Genomic DNA, 17,738 nt, shown 5'->3' on the forward strand with positions numbered 1-17,738 from the left:
CAGGTGAACGGCGGAGCAGGTGAGGAGGCCAGGAGCAAGGACGTGCGGCGCTAGGCTAGGGCGGTGGCAACAGGTCCTAGCATGCGGCGCCCTAGGGTTAGGTTTTTTTTTAATTTTTGCTGAAATTGTTTTAAGTTAGGCCATGGTTGGTTTGGGTCTGGGCCGTTTGGGCCTGTAACGGGTAGTGGGCCACTGGGTAAATGGGCCTGCAACAGCTGCCCCTCTTTGCTCGTTGTCGTGTAACGATAACAGAGCAAAGACTAAGAAAGGCCCATTTTGCCCGGTCTCGCCGAGTCTTGACTTGTTCTGGTACTTCTCCATTTCAAGTAGTTTCATTCCAGTCCACTAGGTCTTGTTGCTTCGATCCATTCCACTGCATTTTAGAGAGATGCGTCCTGTAGCCTTTATCTTCTTCGTAGCAACTTCAGGGGGACGAGGTTTGTGGTTTAAGTCTACTCCACTGTAACGTCAGAGAGATACGACTAGCTATGATAGATTTAATCTGACCTACTGCAACTTCAGAGGTATAGGCATTGGTGCTTCGGCCCACTCCACAACGTCGGGGAGATAGAATTACTGGCTTCAATGTACCCCACTATAACCACAGGGAGGTAAATCCTGATGCGATCTACTCTACTATAATTTCAGAGAGATAAGATCCTTTGTTTTAATCCGCTCCACTGTAATCTCAGGGAGATAGGATTACAATCTTTGATCTGCTCTTCTGTAATATCAGGGAGATCAGATCTGTAATTCTTCAACCAGCTCCACTACAACCGAGAGAGGTAAGGTTTGTCTTCGACCTGCTTCACTGTCAACGCAGGAAGACAAAATCAGTTGTCTTCAACCAACTCTTCTACACTCGAGAGAGGCAAGGCTTTGTTTTCGATCTGCTTTGCTGTTAACGTAGGAAGGCAAGATCTGCTTCTTTAACCAGCTCTACTACAACCGAGAGAGGTAAGGTTTGTGTCTTCGACCTGCTTCACTGTCAATGCAGGAAGGCAAGATCTTTTGTCTTCAACCAGCTCTATCACAACCGAAAGAGGCAAGGTTTGTGTCTTCGATCTGCTTCGCTGCTTCACTGTCAATGCAGGAAGGCAAGATCTTTTGTCTTCAACCAGCTCTATCACAACCGAAAGAGGCAAGGTTTGTGTCTTCGATCTGCTTCGCTGTTAATGTAGGAAGGCAAGATCTTTTGTCTTCAACCAGCTCTATCACAACCGAAAGAGGCAAGGTTTGTGTCTTCGATCTGCTTCGCTGTTAATGTAGGAAGGCAAGATCTTTTGTCTTCAACCAGCTCTATCACAACCGAAAGAGGCAAGGTTTGTGTCTTCGATCTGCTTCGCTGTTAATGTAGGAAGGCAAGATCTTTAACTTCATTGATCTGTCCCTTGGGGAACCTGACCTGTATGTTCTATTTTATGAACCTAATTGTGCCTAGTGATTAGGATGACATAATCAGAATGAATCAAATGCTCCTAACTAGATATGTATGAATGACATTTGAGTGAATGCAAAATGTCATGAAGATGATTCCTTAATGCTTAGGTTAACATCACGTAAAAACTTATTAGGGTTTTATCACTGACGTACTACAACGCCTTTTGCTTGTCTGGTATATCCAAAGAAACACTTAATCTGGTTGCCCCCCACTGTAAACCTTAAAGTTTAATCTATTAGGGCACAAAATTTGTACCATCATTCTCCCACTACAATCCAAGGGTAGAAAGATATGGCTTTTTCAATCTTCTCCTATCGCAATTCAAGGATACAGAATGTGAAGCTCCTTGGTCCTTTACCTCATTCCCAAGGTGTCATACCAAATGCTCATGCACAATTGCAAAATTTTCCTCTCCGAGAAAACCTTTTCTTATTGCCTGGTAAATATCGCTTGTTGGCTCATTGAAGCTTTGCCACCAACACGACATCTTGTCATTTTGCTCAATCAATATTTGGACAACAAAATCCAAAAAGATAGTCTTTAACTTAGACTCTTCCTTCTTGGATACTTCACCCTTTAAACTTGGTGTTTTCTAAACAATAGTCCTGTTTCAGGTTCTTGTATTATTTAGAAACGTTTAGAGTAATATGCAAAACTTCCATTGTGAAAGTATTATTAGTCCATTATTCATTATTCTAATGCAACATGTTTGCGAAAAAAAGAATATAATGATGGATGAAATAGAATTGATTTGAGAGCGAGCTCGAAATGAATGAATTATCAAGGGTAGCAAGAATAAAAGAGGAATTGATTGGAACACGTATCTTGAAAAAGAATGAAGTATACCAAGAACAACAACAGATTCAATATATAAATAGTATGAAGGTTAGGTGCCCCAGATACCGCAGCTTGAACTTCTCTGTACAAACTTTCTGAAGACTTTCCTGAGTTTGACATGTGTTTAGGAGATCTACAATGCTCTGTCGATGCCCCCAAGATGTCGCCCATCCTTTCCTGTTGATTCAGGCATGGCAAGATCAACACATGCCTCAACATGAACAAAACTTGAGCAGCTTATATCACCTCATGCCCCATTTTGATCAGTATTTGAGCCGCCCTTTTCGGGTTTTCAGCTCAGATCCCCTTTGGCCTAAGGCGCCCTTTGCGGGTTTTCCCCTTAGCCTCTCCATTTTTACTCTTTTCATTTTTCATTTTCATTCTTCATCTTTTTCTTTTTTTTTGAACTTCATTGTCTTACAATACAGTGACAAACTGTGATGTCTGATTTTGAACCGATTACAGCCCTCATCTATCATGTTGTCATTCCAGTTCAATACATTTTCCCATACCATCGTCTCTGGATTTCTATATTGGCATATGATGACATTGACGCATGCTGTAGCCTTTATCCATTTGATGAAGTAATTAATGATCTCAATAGTGAAGCAATGCCTATTAGAAGTCTTCGATAATGGTGATTTCCATGCCCCATTTTGCTCAAAATTTGAGTCACCCTTTTTGGGTTTTCACCTCAAAACCACTTTTGGTCACAAAGCGCCCCTTTTGGTTTTTCGCCTTGGCCTCTTCTTTTCTTTTCTTTACTTTTCATATTTCTATTTTGACTTTGATTGATTTCTCTTTTTCTTTTTATTTTTTTATTTTGATTTTGATTTTATTTTTTTCTTTTCCCTTGTTTTTTGAATCGGATCTAAACTCTTGGGATCAGGCAAGTCCTTGTTATCCCCTTCAAATGATCTTTTCTGATATCGAATTTCCTTTATAGAGCCTTTTAGGGCAAAACTACAACTGGAAACTTTTGATCTTCTTCTTCCATCGGGATAAAATCCAGCAACATCTTGAAGGAATAGAAACTCGACTTCAAACGGGCAAAGCTATGCTGAATTGACGAGAACGGTATTGCCCCGGCAAAGAATTGCATCGTTCGCACTGTAAATTTCTTACATCGTGCTGTTGTGCAGGTTTTATTATAAGAATCGAGGCATACCCTGGTATGATCATACAAAGTCATCTTTGACCTTTTCGTCTCTGTAGGCAGGTCAATTCTAGTCTTCATCAAGCTCACAATTTCTAATGGTTCACTAAGAGGTAGGATCTGTTTATCCTTTTGTTCTACCATCCTCAACAAGCTACGATCTGTGTCATCTTTCAAAGTCGTGAGATCCCTTTAAACACATATCTCGCTCAAAAGGAGGTTCTAAGTCTGTAGCAGTGTTATTCCTGTCGTTGATATCCAGGGACCTATTGTAGGTACAAAATAATATATAAAGAATGTGTGAATTTAAGAATAATTATCCGCACAGTATGATTATGAATGAACGAAAGAATGATTTGGATGGAAGAATAAAAGAATGATCGATGAAAAAAAAAAAAAAATATTAGTTCAAAAGATCGCAAAGATGCATTCCATTAAAATAATGACGTTCAGACATAAGCCTTTTTCACAAAAGACTTCTTGTTGCTCTAGGCTGAAAGCAACAAGTGTGTTTTGAATATTACTCTGAGTAAGCTCTAAATACTACAAAGGTTTCTTTAGAAAACTCCCAGGTTTTATAAGAGCGAACATCTAATAAGATCCTTTTTCAATTATGCCTTCATATATGGTATTGATGTGACAACTTCCCAACACTTTCTCATATATTGCGTTCACCCCATTGTTAATCATGATTGGGTGGCGAATTTTCTGCATTAGATAAGTCACCAAACTTGACGACACCCATGTTGATGAGCTTTTCAACCAGTTTCTTGAAGGCTATGCAGTTCTCTATGGAATGCCCCGTATTTCCCGCATGATATTCGCAATGTGCATTCGCATCGTGCCATTTGGGGTACGGTGGCTGTGGAGGTTTCGTGTAGAGAGGGGCAACAACACGTGCGTTGAATAAGCTTTGATACAACTCCTTATATGCCATCGGAATTGGCGTGAATTGAAGGTTCTCAGTGCCTTGCTTCACATACGATTCTTGTCTAGATGAACCTTGCTGACTAGTAATCACCTTTCTTGGCTGTGTAATCGATTTGTTGTAGGTGTTCACATTGCTCACATCATTTTCCTTCTTCTTCAAGTCTGACCTTCTATTATTCTCCCCAACATCAATCTTTCCACTTCTCACGGCACTTTCAATCATTTCACCGCTCATGACTATGTCTAAAAAACTCATCGAAGCGTTTCCCAACATGTGGGTGATGAACGGGGCCTTCAATGTGTTGATGAAGAGCATCGTCATTTCTTTCTCTAGGAGTGGCGGCTGAACTTGGATAGCGACCTCCCTCCACCTTTGTGCGTATTGCCTAAAACCTTCATTAGGCTTTTTCTCCATATTTTGAAGGGTAATTCTGTCAAGGACCATATCAGCTACATGACTGTATTGTTTCATAAAGGCTTGTGCTAAATCCCTCCAAGAACTAATCTGGATACGCGTCAATTGATTGTACCACTTAGACGCTGCCCCTGTGAGGCTATCTTGAAAGCAGTGTATGAGCAGTTGGTCGTTGTTGACGTATCCGGCCATACGTCTACAGAACATAGTAATATGAGCTTCTGGGCAACTGGTCCCATTATATTTCTCGAATTCCGGCATCTTAAATTTGTGAGGAAGCGCCAAATCCGGAACTAAACTCAGATCTTTTGCATCTATTCCCCGATAGCCGTCGATACTTTCTATCGCCCTAAACTTCTCTTCAATCCATTTCCATTTCTCCTCAAACTGCTTTGGTAAGTCCTCCTTCATCTTGTCTTTCTCCGCTACTTCATCGAAGTCCGGGACAACCAGATTATCGTCAGGACTAGAACCAGATCTGCCTTGAAGGTTCTTCGGTATTGAAGCGTCACCTTGAAAGTGCTGAGGCCTAATCGGAACAGAAGATCTTCGTGGATGTGGTTCAATCTGTACTTGCGCATGCGGAGGCGTGAAACCTGGAGGATAAAGTGGCTCATCATTGTTTCCTTCTTCATCGCAAACCACAGGATTTTTCCTTTTATCCACTCCATTGGTTATTAATTGCGTCAATTTAGACATTAGTTCATCCTGAGACTCCTTCATCTTTTGTGCCATGTCTTTCTGGATCTTTTCCATATGTTCTTTCATTTGCACCTGTAACTGGTCTTGCATCTCTTTTTGCGTTTGCTCCAGTTTCTCTAATCTTTGATCCATTTCTTTGGCTTTGCGACGAGTACCGTAAGGATGTTTGGTTGATTGGTTTTCCAGATTAGCTGAAATAATTTTACATAATTAGGGTCACTTCGTGAAAATCTAATGCATATGATGCAATGTAATGCAAATGCATGAAATGAATGCCTAAAGAGACGTTGATTCTGATTCAATTACATTTAGGAAACTTTTCTAGAAAGCAAATTCCTTTACATAAAACGGATACATGCACGACCTCACCCTCATATTCCAAGAAACAACATCGATTTTTTTTCTTCATCCGCATGTTTGAAGTAATCTCACCAATAGATGCCATTGCTAGCTCATTTTCTTGATCTTGGTCGCGATCCATCATCTGCCCATCTTCATAAGGCTCGTCAGCTTGTTGAAGGCTTTTGGACAATCGCCTCGAATCTCCAGGCCACAAAGCAAGGTCACGAACTCTTCCATCGCCATTCTTGTGTTTCTCAGAATATGTTTGGGAAGTCGTATTGTTTTCCACTTTATCAAGGAATTCGTATTCCATGACAAGCTTTCTAATTTAGTAATTGGATTTGAATCCATATCTCTTTCCTAAAATGCAAATGCAATGCAATCATAATCAAAACAAAACAAGATCGGTTAGTAAAAAAAAACAGAAGCAAACAAGGAAAACAAAAAGTACCTAATCAGGTAGATACTAGGGGTTTGGAGTGGCTCTACCTAGGTTAAGTTCCTAAGTCTACCATATGAGGGTTGGTTCTAAAGTAAGGGTACCCGAACCAGCAGATTCCTCGATCCTCACCCATTATAGGCTCATACGGACTGAGTTCAGTTCAGGGGAATACATTTCCCTATGGCCATGCGGAGATGAAAATCTCACGAAGACATAGGTACGGATGTATCCCGAAAGCGATTCACTATCCCGTGCGGAGGTGAAAACCTCACGAAGGCGTAGCTTCTCACTCCCACTTAAAAGGGTATGACCAACGGTCATGCAATGCAATGTGCAAAAATAAATCTGAACTTAAACACAGCAATTATGAATCACAATGACGAAGATCATAATAAAGATAAAAATACAATGAAAGGATTGTATATTTAAACTAGGTTTTTGATTTTTGACAAAAAGACAAAAAGTAATCAACTCATGGCTTGACTCTTGTGTTTGTCCCCAGTGGAGTCGCCAAGCTGTTGACACCATTTTTGATTGAAAAACGGGGTCGACTTGGGTTTTAAAAAAGAAACGGGAGTCGCCACCAATCCTTTTTTATGAGGTGTGATTGGATCACCTCGAAAATGGGTTGTTTTTAATAAACGGTTTGATTTTATTAAAATAACAAGTTTGGTCCACGGAATTCAGAAAAACGGGTTCGGGAGTCGGTTACGCACGAGGAAGGATTAGCACCCTCGATACGCCCAAAATTGGTACCTAGTTGATTACTTAATGTCTTAGTGTCAAAGAATGAAAACTTTGAAGAATTTAAAAATACGATCCTTGTATTAAAAGAGTTAAAAAATTTTAGGAAAATGGCATGTTTCACATTATTCGAGAAAGAGAATCATATCCAGTAAGTTAGGACACAATTGTCTCGAATTCTCGATACGCGAATGAAAATGTTTGTTCAAAAGACATTTAACTAAAAGGGATCACGACCAGTAAGTTAGGACACGATCATTTTTTAATTCCCGATATCGTTTAAAACTTGAGTTTGAAAAGATTCGTGTAATAAAGTTTAAATGAATATTCAATTGTTTAAATCAAATGAAGAAATCGCAACCCAATATGTTAGGGCACAATTTATCAAAATATTAAACATTGAATATTACATTTATTTTGAAAAATCATCGTTTCGAGAAAATAACATGTCACATCCAATGCGTTAGGACACAATATATTGAATTCTCGATAACGAACTTTTTATCATTTTTAAAAGAGTAATCTCGATTATTTTGATTCAACAAAGAAAATCGGAACCCAATACGTTAGGGCTCGATTCTCTCAAAGATCTCAAATATCGAGTGTTATTTTTATTGTGAAATTTTCCATTTTTGGATAAATCCGAGTAAAAAATGAATGTAAAATAATAATGATGATAATGCAAATAAGATAATACAAGCAAAATAAGAAAAGATAAATAAATAAGATGGCAAATATATAATAAAAGAAATCAATAAATAAACGAATAAAAATTAAAGCACTTAAGTAAATAATAATAATGAGCATGTAAATAAATAAATGAATTAACATTAAATGTATATATGAAAATGAAAACGTATATATAGGACATATATAATATAAGGTATAAAATATGATATATATATTAGGGAAGTAGATAAATACATAAATATGTACATAAATAATAATGAAGGGATAAATGTATGCCTATATATATCCTAAAATATGTATGTATATATGAAGATAATAAAAAATGCATGCATATATACGTAGATTATAAAATATAGATATGTATGTATATATGTATATGTTTTAAAATATGTATGTAATAACAAAATACATTAATACGTATATAGGATACAACATATAGAATATAAGTATATAATGTACAAATATTTGATTATAATATCAATAATAATATAATAATATTGTATGATGATATTAATAATATTAAAACAAGTAATTTTAAATAAAATAACCTAAACAGCAAAAAAAATGGGATTAAATTGAAAACGAAATTAAACTTTGGGCTCGAAATAAAAATAAAAAAGGATTAAATGGTAAGACGCGCAAGAGAGAAGGGACCAGTAGTGAAATATTCCCACATCACTGAAACGGTTCGTTCTAGGGGAATACAAGCGCATGGTCAAAGGACCAAATCGAAACAGAAGCAAAATTACGTCGCCAAAATCAAAGATAAGAAGGAGATCTCATCGAACACGCCACAAGGGAGGGGGACCTATGGCGCAAATATCCCCCTAAGGCAAAACGCGCGGACCCTGAGGCAGACGGGTCGGGTCTCGGGTCTTATGCAGAAACGGCGTCGTTTTAGGGGCTTTCTGACCCTTCCAAAACGGCGCCGTTTTGGATCCTTCTATAAACCAAAATCCCCTAAAAAAAATCATTTCATCCCTCTTTTTTAAAAAATTTTCAGACCTCTTTCTTCCCCTCTCTCTTCATGCCCTCCGACGATTGGCTTTTCACCACCGTCCTCCTGTCCGTCGCACCGCCACCGAAACGGCGGCCAACGAAACGCAACCAAAGGTTTTTTAAAAAACCCTGGCCTTCGGGCGATTTGAAAATCGGGTCCTTGAATCCCTACGAGCGCCGAGACAAGGGCTCAGAATCCATCCTTCAGATCCGGGCCAACGATGGCGAGAGAACCTCCGTCGACGGAGCCGGAGAGCGATTCAGGTGCGCTCCTTTTTCTTTTCCCTTTTATTGATATATTTTTTTTTTACGGATTTGTTTAAAAATAAATGAAAGTAAACGAATCAAAAAGAATAAAAAATGAAGAACACAGCAACCTTTGTTCCTTTATTTCTGATGTGGTTTTTTCTCTTTTTACAAAAATCCCCCTCCTCCCTTGATATTACATTTGTTTGGTTTTTATAAAAGAAAAATATTTGCTGCTCTCTCTGTTGTCTATTTCTTTGCGCGCTTGCAGGTGGCGATGGGACGTGGCAGAAAGCAGGTGAACGGCGGAGCAGGTGAGGAGGCCAGGAGCAAGGACGTGCGGCGCTAGGCTAGGGCGGTGGCAACAGGTCCTAGCATGCGGCACCCTAGGGTTAGGTTTTTTTTAAATTTTTGCTGAAATTGTTTTAAGTTAGGCCATGGTTGGTTTGGGTCTGGGCCGTTTGGGCCTGTAACGGGTAGTGGGCCACCGGGTAAATGGGCCTGCAACAGTATTAATATATGTTTTATCAAGAAATTAGAAATTACAGGTAAAAAGATTTCTTTAATCTTTCTCATTTTCGATATTGAGCAAATTGGTCGGTCTAAAAAAAATTAGAGCAATTTAATCCTTATTAATTCTAAAAGCGAGTAACTAAGAACAATTAATCACACCATTACTATTTTTATCAACAATACATGTTTTTATTGGTATAATAACAAATTTTGCCCTCAAAGTTTACACATACTACCAATTTGGTCTTGATTTAACAAATTTAATCCATAAAATTTACACATTCTATCAACTTGATCCTAAATTAACAAATTCAGTTTGCAACATTCACACAGAATATATAAAACACAGAAGGCTGAATTTGTTATTATACCAATCAAAATTATGTATAATTAACGAAAAAATAATAGTGTCGCGATTAATTATTTCTAATTAACTGCACACTTCCGAATTTAACAGGAATTAAATTACTTCAATTTTATTAAGAAGGATAATTTACTCAACTTTGATATTGAAAAACACCATCACGTACAAATGAGGTCCACCCAAAATGGTTGAATATAATTGGACAACATTTGATCCAAACTTTGGCAGAATATACCAATTTTCCTTGAATATACCCACATTTTTGTTTGTGTGTGTGAAAATAATCTCCATCATAAACTATTCGAGTTTGAAAAATTGGGATTCAATTTAATCTTTGTAAAATTGGGTGTGTAATTCTAATTATTATAAACGAGATAAATATGGGTGTTTTAATACTTAATTTAAGTAATTATAGATTTAAATTCGATAATGTATGATAGAGATTCTTATATTAATTGTCGGATTGTATTTTCTTTTCTCTACTAAAAAAGGGTCAAGTAGTTTATGTATGTTAGATAAAATAAATAAATCGATTCTTTTATTAAAAATTTCATCTATTTTTACTGTTAAAAACTGACATGGAACACTACGCGTAACTATCTGGTTATTTTGTCAACCACGCCAGTTTTTAATTGTAAAATTAGATTAAATTTTTAACAAAAAAATTAACCCATTTCTTTTTTTCTTTTTAAAACATAAATCTCATTATAGATTCTTATTATATCTGTTCTTTTTTATATAAAGCTTAGAACTATCTATAGCCTCACCCCAACCCTTAAATAGGAGGATAATGTGTTTCAACATACTCGAACCCATGTTTTCATATATTGACAACAATACCAATACTAATCAAGTTAAGACTCAATCGGCAAAACTAAACCCATTTCTAGTTAGAAAATTAATAGTTCTCTTGCATGGACGAAGGATATTATTGTAAATAATAAAAGATATTTGGGACATTTATTAACAAAAATCACATAATACATGTGTGTACATATATTTTTTCAATTTAAGGTTGCGTAGATGATAGTGCCTGCGTCTCTCATTTCTTGATTACAAGAGACTGAATTGCTACGAAAGTAAGAGGTTTTGACTTTTTTTTCCTTCTACAACTATTGTTATTATTCAAATCGAATAAGATCGATCAGATTGAGAATCAATTATTATAAGTTTTAAATCGATATTTGAATCGTTCATAATCAGATTGAAAAATATTTAAATTAAATTTTTTTATTTTTAAATTTTTATGAATTTTTAATAATTTATTTAAATAAAATTAAATCTAATTATTTAATCAAATCAACTGTGAATTGATAATGATCTGATCGATTTAACTACTATTTGATTTTAAAAACCTTGACAATTACTATTGCACACAATAAATTTTAAAAAATAAATCACGCACGGTCTACCTACATGCAGTGAAAATCGAACCTAAAATAATTATTAAAAAAACACAAATTTTTAATTTTTACTAATAATGTCAAGGTCTAATTAGCAATTTTGACTTTTTATAGATACATTTTTGCCCAGTTGATTCACATGGTGTAACGTGCAGGGAAGAATGACCTACCTCCATATGACTGTATATGATGAACCAAAATTTATTATAATTTAAAGATTAATTGAGATTTCAATAATTGAGTCAATTGGTTGGAGTCAATTAAAAATATATTAATATAGTTGTTGCGTAGATGTAAGAAATTATTCACGTTTTATCTCTGGAAAATTTTATAAATAATTAAAATATGCTGACAATAAATTTACTACAAGTGTCTAACTAAAAAATTCTATTAAAAAAGTTTAATTAGCACGAGTATTATTGCTGGATATGAGTTGAGTGTGCTGAAACATATTATTTTTCTATTTATGGGTTGGAGAGAGACTATGAATAACTTTAGATATTATCTTAAAAAACAGATATGTTCGAAATTATTTAAAATAAAGAATCCATTAAAGAATTTTCTAACTAAAACAATATTGGAAGTATTAGGTTTTACCTTGAACAACATGTCAAATTAAAAAGGTTAAAAATAACCTGACAAGTCCTTTTATTATAGGCTTAGGTGTAAATCAGTCCCTCTATTATAAACATGATTAGTTATTAATGAATTAAATTGTGAAGCAAATAAATAAATAAATTGTAAACTAAATGTTGACTTGTCACGTTTTAAAATGTAGATTGAAACAAGACATTTTTAAAAAAGGGTTAATAGAATTTTTAGTTCTTGAATTTGATAATTAGGTACGATTTGGTACATGTACTTTTTGGGGGTCAATTTTGATAGATAAACTCGGAAATTAGGTTTCAATTTGCTCCCTAAACTTGATTCCATTAAGATTTAGTTAAAATTTTTAATTTTTAAGTGATGATGTGATATAATAACGAAGTGCCATATTATCAAACTTTTACCTTTATCAACTTCAAGTACTAAAAACGACCAAAAAAGAATGATTACCAAGAGCAGTATTGATTTTTGATATATTTTTTTGAAGCTTACTTCAAAAAAAGTAAAGAATTACTCATTTGATAGAAAATGGATTAACTTACTCTTCATATAACAGTCCAGGGACTTACAAAACAATTTAACCCAAATAAAGATTAGAAGATTAGATAGAACAAAGATATACTATTAAAATAGGGAATCAAATTCCCCAATCCCAATGAAGCAAACCCTAAATTAATCTTTATCCAAAACCCTAAAAACCCTAAAATAATATTTTACTAGTTAGGTAGCAGCATTTAAATTAAATAAAAGATTTGGGGCTTATTTAAATTTTAGCTAAATGTTCATAATGTTATGATAGTGACAACCAATTCTTCAACCCCAACTACCATTTTCATGTGAAAGCAAAGCAAAATAGTTTGGTAAACCTACCCAGAAAGTACCAACAAAAAAATTATCAAAGAAAAAAAAACATTTTCTATCAAAAAAATGAAATAAATCTCTATTTTTCTTGCTTTTTTTTTTCTTTCTAAATTGAATTACAAATCTATAAACCCGAAATGAACCGACAACGAAATGTAACCGTAAAAATTCCGGTTAGACCGATCTTATTTTTTTTTCGTCGAATTCATTTACAAAATGTCAATGGCTGGGAAATGAATCAAGTGAGTAGTGTGAGGAATATTACATAACAATGTCAATCAAATTTGTACATGTTTTTTCTTTTTCTTCTTGTTCTTGGTCAATGGTTTACCTTTTTACATCGGAACAGTTGGGACTGTTGCAAGTCCGTTTCTGTCGGGTTCAGTGTCAGTGATCCTCAAAGTTCCGGGTTGATGCTTGCCTTGTTGTTTAGCTTGATGCTGAGACCAGTATGCATGAGCAGCTAATACCCTGTCCAACAGTTCCTGTGGTACTGGCTCCCCTCGTCTTTGCTGTGGGGAAATTTTCGCCGTGTGAACCAATGTTTTCCATTTATCCTGCACCATCAGATAACAAATTTAAGATCCGGGATCGAGGCAAAATCGACTTAGCAACGAAAAGAACTAATGAAAGCCTAATGCTTGTTGTTCAAGGTAGCAATAAACGAAAAAAGTAGAATCCACGGGGAATTTACCTTCAAATCCACGTAAGTTCGGTGATCGGCATTCTCAAAAGCTCGCAGTTTGATATCACGCCACCTGCAGAAGGCCAAAGAATTTATTTTTAAATTCGTATACTCTTCTATTTGCAAATGGAAACAATTGGTTTTACCCTCTTAAGCAATAGGAGTGTGTCAATAGAACAGTAACATACCTCCCAGTACCAAGCTCCTCAACTGCCTGTACCAATGCTTCTACTTCTAAAACAGAAAACGGCCTCCTAGTTCGACGCTGTGCAAGTTCGGTTTTTCGGACTTTCGGGCTGGCAGGGATGACAGCTAGTGCCTCAACATTCATTGCTGGAACAGGAACTATAGCTCTAGACTCCGATAGACTTTGATCAGTTAGCACGTCAGTTTGGGAGGAAACCGGTTCATGATTACTATCCACAGGATGTGCTGTATTGGTTAGTAACAGTGGATCAGGTGTGGCATCGGGAATTGCCATATCTACAACCGGAGTGGCTGGAAGGCTGGAAAATGAGCGCTAGTTAATCAAACTAGCAAAGGTAGAGGTAAAACCCAATGTATAAACAACAAAGATTCACAGCAACCTATCTCGAAACATTGAAAATTACCTTGTTAGTTGTTGAGGGGCTTTATCACATGATATCAGAAGGGGTGGTTCTTCCGAGCACACTGGCGGAGGAGCTTTTGCAGGACCAGGCTCCAAAGTGAAACCAAGAGAATCCAGATTTTCTTCGCAGGAAATACCAGTCTGCGATAAAGTTCGGCTGTCATCTCGAACCTTCTTCCCTTGAAGTAGTACCCCAACACGAATTCCACCTCCAAGTAAGGCAGTCACTGCCTCCATTACTGTCCTCTACTCACATTTAAGTAGCAACGGTTGTAAAAAGTGTTAGCAACTATGCATTAACCAAATACAACTATGTTGTTAATGAAAAAAACACAGCATTTCTATACCTTCAGTGAACCGACAGTTGCAGTTTCTGGCACCTCAATATAAAGTTCCGGAATTCTAAAGGACTTAATGCTGAATTTCACTGTACAAAAACAAAACTTCAGTAAAAGAACATTCACAAATAACGCACAACATTCGGTAAAAGAAATTATCCGTACCATGGGAATCCTTGGACTGGTGAGATGCTTTGTTACCTGTAAGCAAGGGGGGTATCCCACATGCTAGAGAGCAAAATAGCAAGACTAATTAACATTCCAGTCTTGAAATCCGTAAATTATGAAATACTGATAAGGTAATTTTGAAGAAGGGAAGCACCTCCATGTGACATTGCCACGGAACTGCCCTTATCTCCATCCGCAACCTTCTCGGGTGAATTACAAACACTTTCACTACTGATTCCTCCATCAGAATTTACTATCGAGCTACGGTCAAAGAACTTTCTTCTTTTGTACATTTTTTCGTATTGACATCTGTCATAGTTATAGTAGGACTTCCGCTTGCGATAAAGAGGCCTTATTCCTCCATCTAGAAATATAAGAAACATAAAATCGGTAAAGAATATTCACGAAATTCAACTAAGATTTAAACCATGCTATAAATGTGAAACTACTAACCGGCTTTAGAATGTTCGAAATCCTTCAACTTTGGAGCTACTTTCCAATATTTGGATGTCAGCAACTTCCTTATCCTTCGGTCTCCAATACGTGTCGGAGGCCTAGAAGCCTTAAACCTGTAGCTAAGTCTATTGAACCTAGAAAAGTTTTCATCATCATCTCTACTACCTAACTTAATATCATTCCTATGTCTTGAAAAAGAAGCATTAGGAATACGGTCCCCACGAGACGGCAATTTAACATCTCGTTTAGAATTAATGGGAGCCGAATATGTCATAGGCAATGCAACTGGATCTTTTGAGGGGCAAGTATTAGCAATGCTAGATTTCCCGGTCTCTAAACCCTTAGCATCCCGCTCTAGTTTAAACCCATTCTCGCTTTTACCATCACATAACTCCCCGAGATCAGGAGAGCATAGATCCCCATCATCATGAAAATTCCCATATGCTACATTGCCTTTGCGAATTACAGACTTCAAATCGCCACTCATTTGCTCCGAACAAGCAGGCCGTGTCTTAATTGAAGCACGATCCAAAACGGAGTCAGCAGGTTTAAATTCCTTCAAATCATCACTGTTTTCATTAGTCGACTCAGAAGCAACAGCACTCGCGTCACAGCTTCCTTGCTCAACACATTCAACTTTCAATGGTTTCTCATCATCATTATACTGAATTTCCTGTTTAAGGACATCTTTACCTATGGAAACATGATCATGTCCTTCTGATGCATTGCTAGAAGCCGAACTTTCGCTCTCCTGCAATAGTTTCCCGGCTAAAGAAGCTAACAATTCGAATGCACAAATCTGACTGTCCTCTACTACCCGCTTACTCCTACACCTCCTCTGAAACCAAAACAATCCATCTCATTAAGTTAGATCAAAATTCAACATGATCAAAACTACTGGGACGACTAAACTGAAACATACCCGAATAGATCGAGGGGCACGGGGCACATCTGGGACGTTGAAGGTATTAAATCCATAATCTAATCTCTTCTTAAACACCATATTTAAGGCTGACAGGCATGTATAATTACAATTTCACTGCATATAAACAAATCCAACAATATATCAGATTATACAAAGATAGCCAAAACAAACCTTATAAAATTATAAAAAAACAACTCAAATAATTTTGCTTTTCTCTATCAAGATCAGATAAGGAGATCCATAAACAAGAAAAACCAGGAATATTTAAAAAAAAACCCATAAACCCAGAATTTAAACAAAAAAATAGAAAATGAACCAATCAAATTACAGATCCAAAACCCAAAACAGTACATCAAGAGAAGAATAACATAGTTGCGTAACTTTGATAAAAATTCAAAATTCCGTTAAAGTTTATGTATTTTCCACAGTAAAATTTAATTTGATCGAAAATCTTAAAGTCAAACAAGAATTTAAACCATTAAACAAAAAAAAAAGGATAGAATTTATTCTCTCTTTTTCTTCTTTTTTCTTAAATAACAAGTATAAACTAAAATCAAAATCCCATAAACCTCAAAAAACAAAGTCACCAGAAATTTTATATTTGCCATGATCAACATCTCCGAACCAAAAAAAAACGCAGATCAGATCTCGATCCAAATCACAACAAGAATCAAAATTCACTTAATTAAAAGCCAACAAGCTTCATAATTAAGCATAATTCAACCCCTTCCCCCTCAAAAAAAAAAACCCAACAATTCATTAATGATGCAATAAGCAAATAAACTCACCTTTTGTATAAATGGAAACGATCTTCAGTTTCTTAAAACCCAATATACATACATATATATAAAAAAAAAACAATCAAGAAAAGAAAATGAAATTTTTCCCGAGAAAATTCCTTGTACAGATTCCTGAGAAAAACAAAGATCGGAGAACCCCAAACAAATCCCAAATTATATATGGTATATGAGAATTGAAGAACAAATAATTATACAAAAACCCTGTAAAGAAAATTCACAATGAGAAAAACACTACATGAAAAAGAAATTAAATAAAAGAGAGTGCTTAAACCCCATATATGATATTATCTTTATAACTATTGACCACAAAACCGGACCAGCCGGTGGATAGGAGGAGGGTTTACCGGTAATAGACGGTAATTTAAAAACCCCGTCCCTCTCTTTCTCGCTGTGAGCGGTCCTTAACCCCTTCTTTGTTTCTAAAAACCAGATAAGTGATGCCACGTGGTGACGTACTGTGCTTTTTCGGATTTATTTTATTTTTTATTTTATATTTTTTATCGGGATAAGAAATATTATTAATTTTTATTGGGGAAAAGTGTTTGCTGTGGGTGTTTTCAGTTTCGTTCCATGAACTCGTCTGCTCATTGGTTTTCCTAGCGTCATTAAATTTATATTATTCTTATGGTTGATTAATTAGTCATAATAACAAATTTAATCCTTAATGTTTATTATTATTTTTTAATTTGGTTCTATTTTTTATCACTTTAGTCCTCAACTTTTGAATTTTAACGGTATTGACATTATTGTCTATACGACAACCCACATGCATTTCATTACTGATGTGAGTAATATTTTGAAATTTTTAATAAATTTTATGAAGTACACACAAACAATTATGTTTTTGTTGTTAAAATTCTAACGATCGAATCAATTTTTCCATCTAAAGAAAACTAAATTGACTGAATTCTAAAGGTCTAAGATTAAAAGTGATCCAAGTAACTAAGGCTAAAATGATAAATAAGGTAAATGTTAAGGGTTAAATTTATCATTATACCATTAATTTATTATATTAAAAGTAGACAAATTTGTTTATTATATTTTAACTCGATTGACAACATTGAT

General features: G+C 35.7%; 1 protein-coding gene across 1 annotated transcript; it reads right to left on the bottom strand.

Moving 5' to 3' along the window:
• Positions 1-12,847: 12,847 nt before the first annotated feature.
• Positions 12,848-16,938, bottom strand: LOC121222630 (telomere repeat-binding protein 3). Its single transcript, XM_041103778.1, has 10 exons — positions 16,662-16,938; positions 15,871-15,987; positions 14,946-15,786; positions 14,647-14,856; positions 14,490-14,552; positions 14,334-14,413; positions 13,988-14,232; positions 13,565-13,882; positions 13,386-13,449; positions 12,848-13,248 (listed from the first exon to the last, which is right to left on the bottom strand). The coding sequence occupies exons 2-10, from the start codon at positions 15,949-15,951 to the stop codon at positions 13,027-13,029; spliced, it is 2,124 nt and encodes a 707-aa protein (XP_040959712.1). The 5' UTR covers positions 15,952-15,987; positions 16,662-16,938; the 3' UTR covers positions 12,848-13,026.
• Between the last annotated feature and the right edge of the window lie 800 nt (positions 16,939-17,738).

This window comes from Gossypium hirsutum, chromosome D10 (assembly GCF_007990345.1).
Source record: "Gossypium hirsutum isolate 1008001.06 chromosome D10, Gossypium_hirsutum_v2.1, whole genome shotgun sequence".
Lineage (NCBI taxonomy): Eukaryota > Viridiplantae > Streptophyta > Magnoliopsida > Malvales > Malvaceae > Gossypium > Gossypium hirsutum.

Bases quoted from the DNA above. Each gene is read 5' to 3' on its own strand.
- LOC121222630 (XM_041103778.1), bottom strand. From the start codon at position 15,951: ATGGTGTTTAAGAAGAGATTAGATTATGGATTTAATACCTTCAACGTC. The intron at 14,857-14,945 runs GTTAGTAGTTTC...TTATATTTCTAG, and splicing joins TTTCGAACATTCTAAAGCCG to ATGGAGGAATAAGGCCTCTT. The intron at 13,249-13,385 runs GTAAATTCCCCG...CTGATGGTGCAG, and splicing joins GAACTTACGTGGATTTGAAG to GATAAATGGAAAACATTGGT.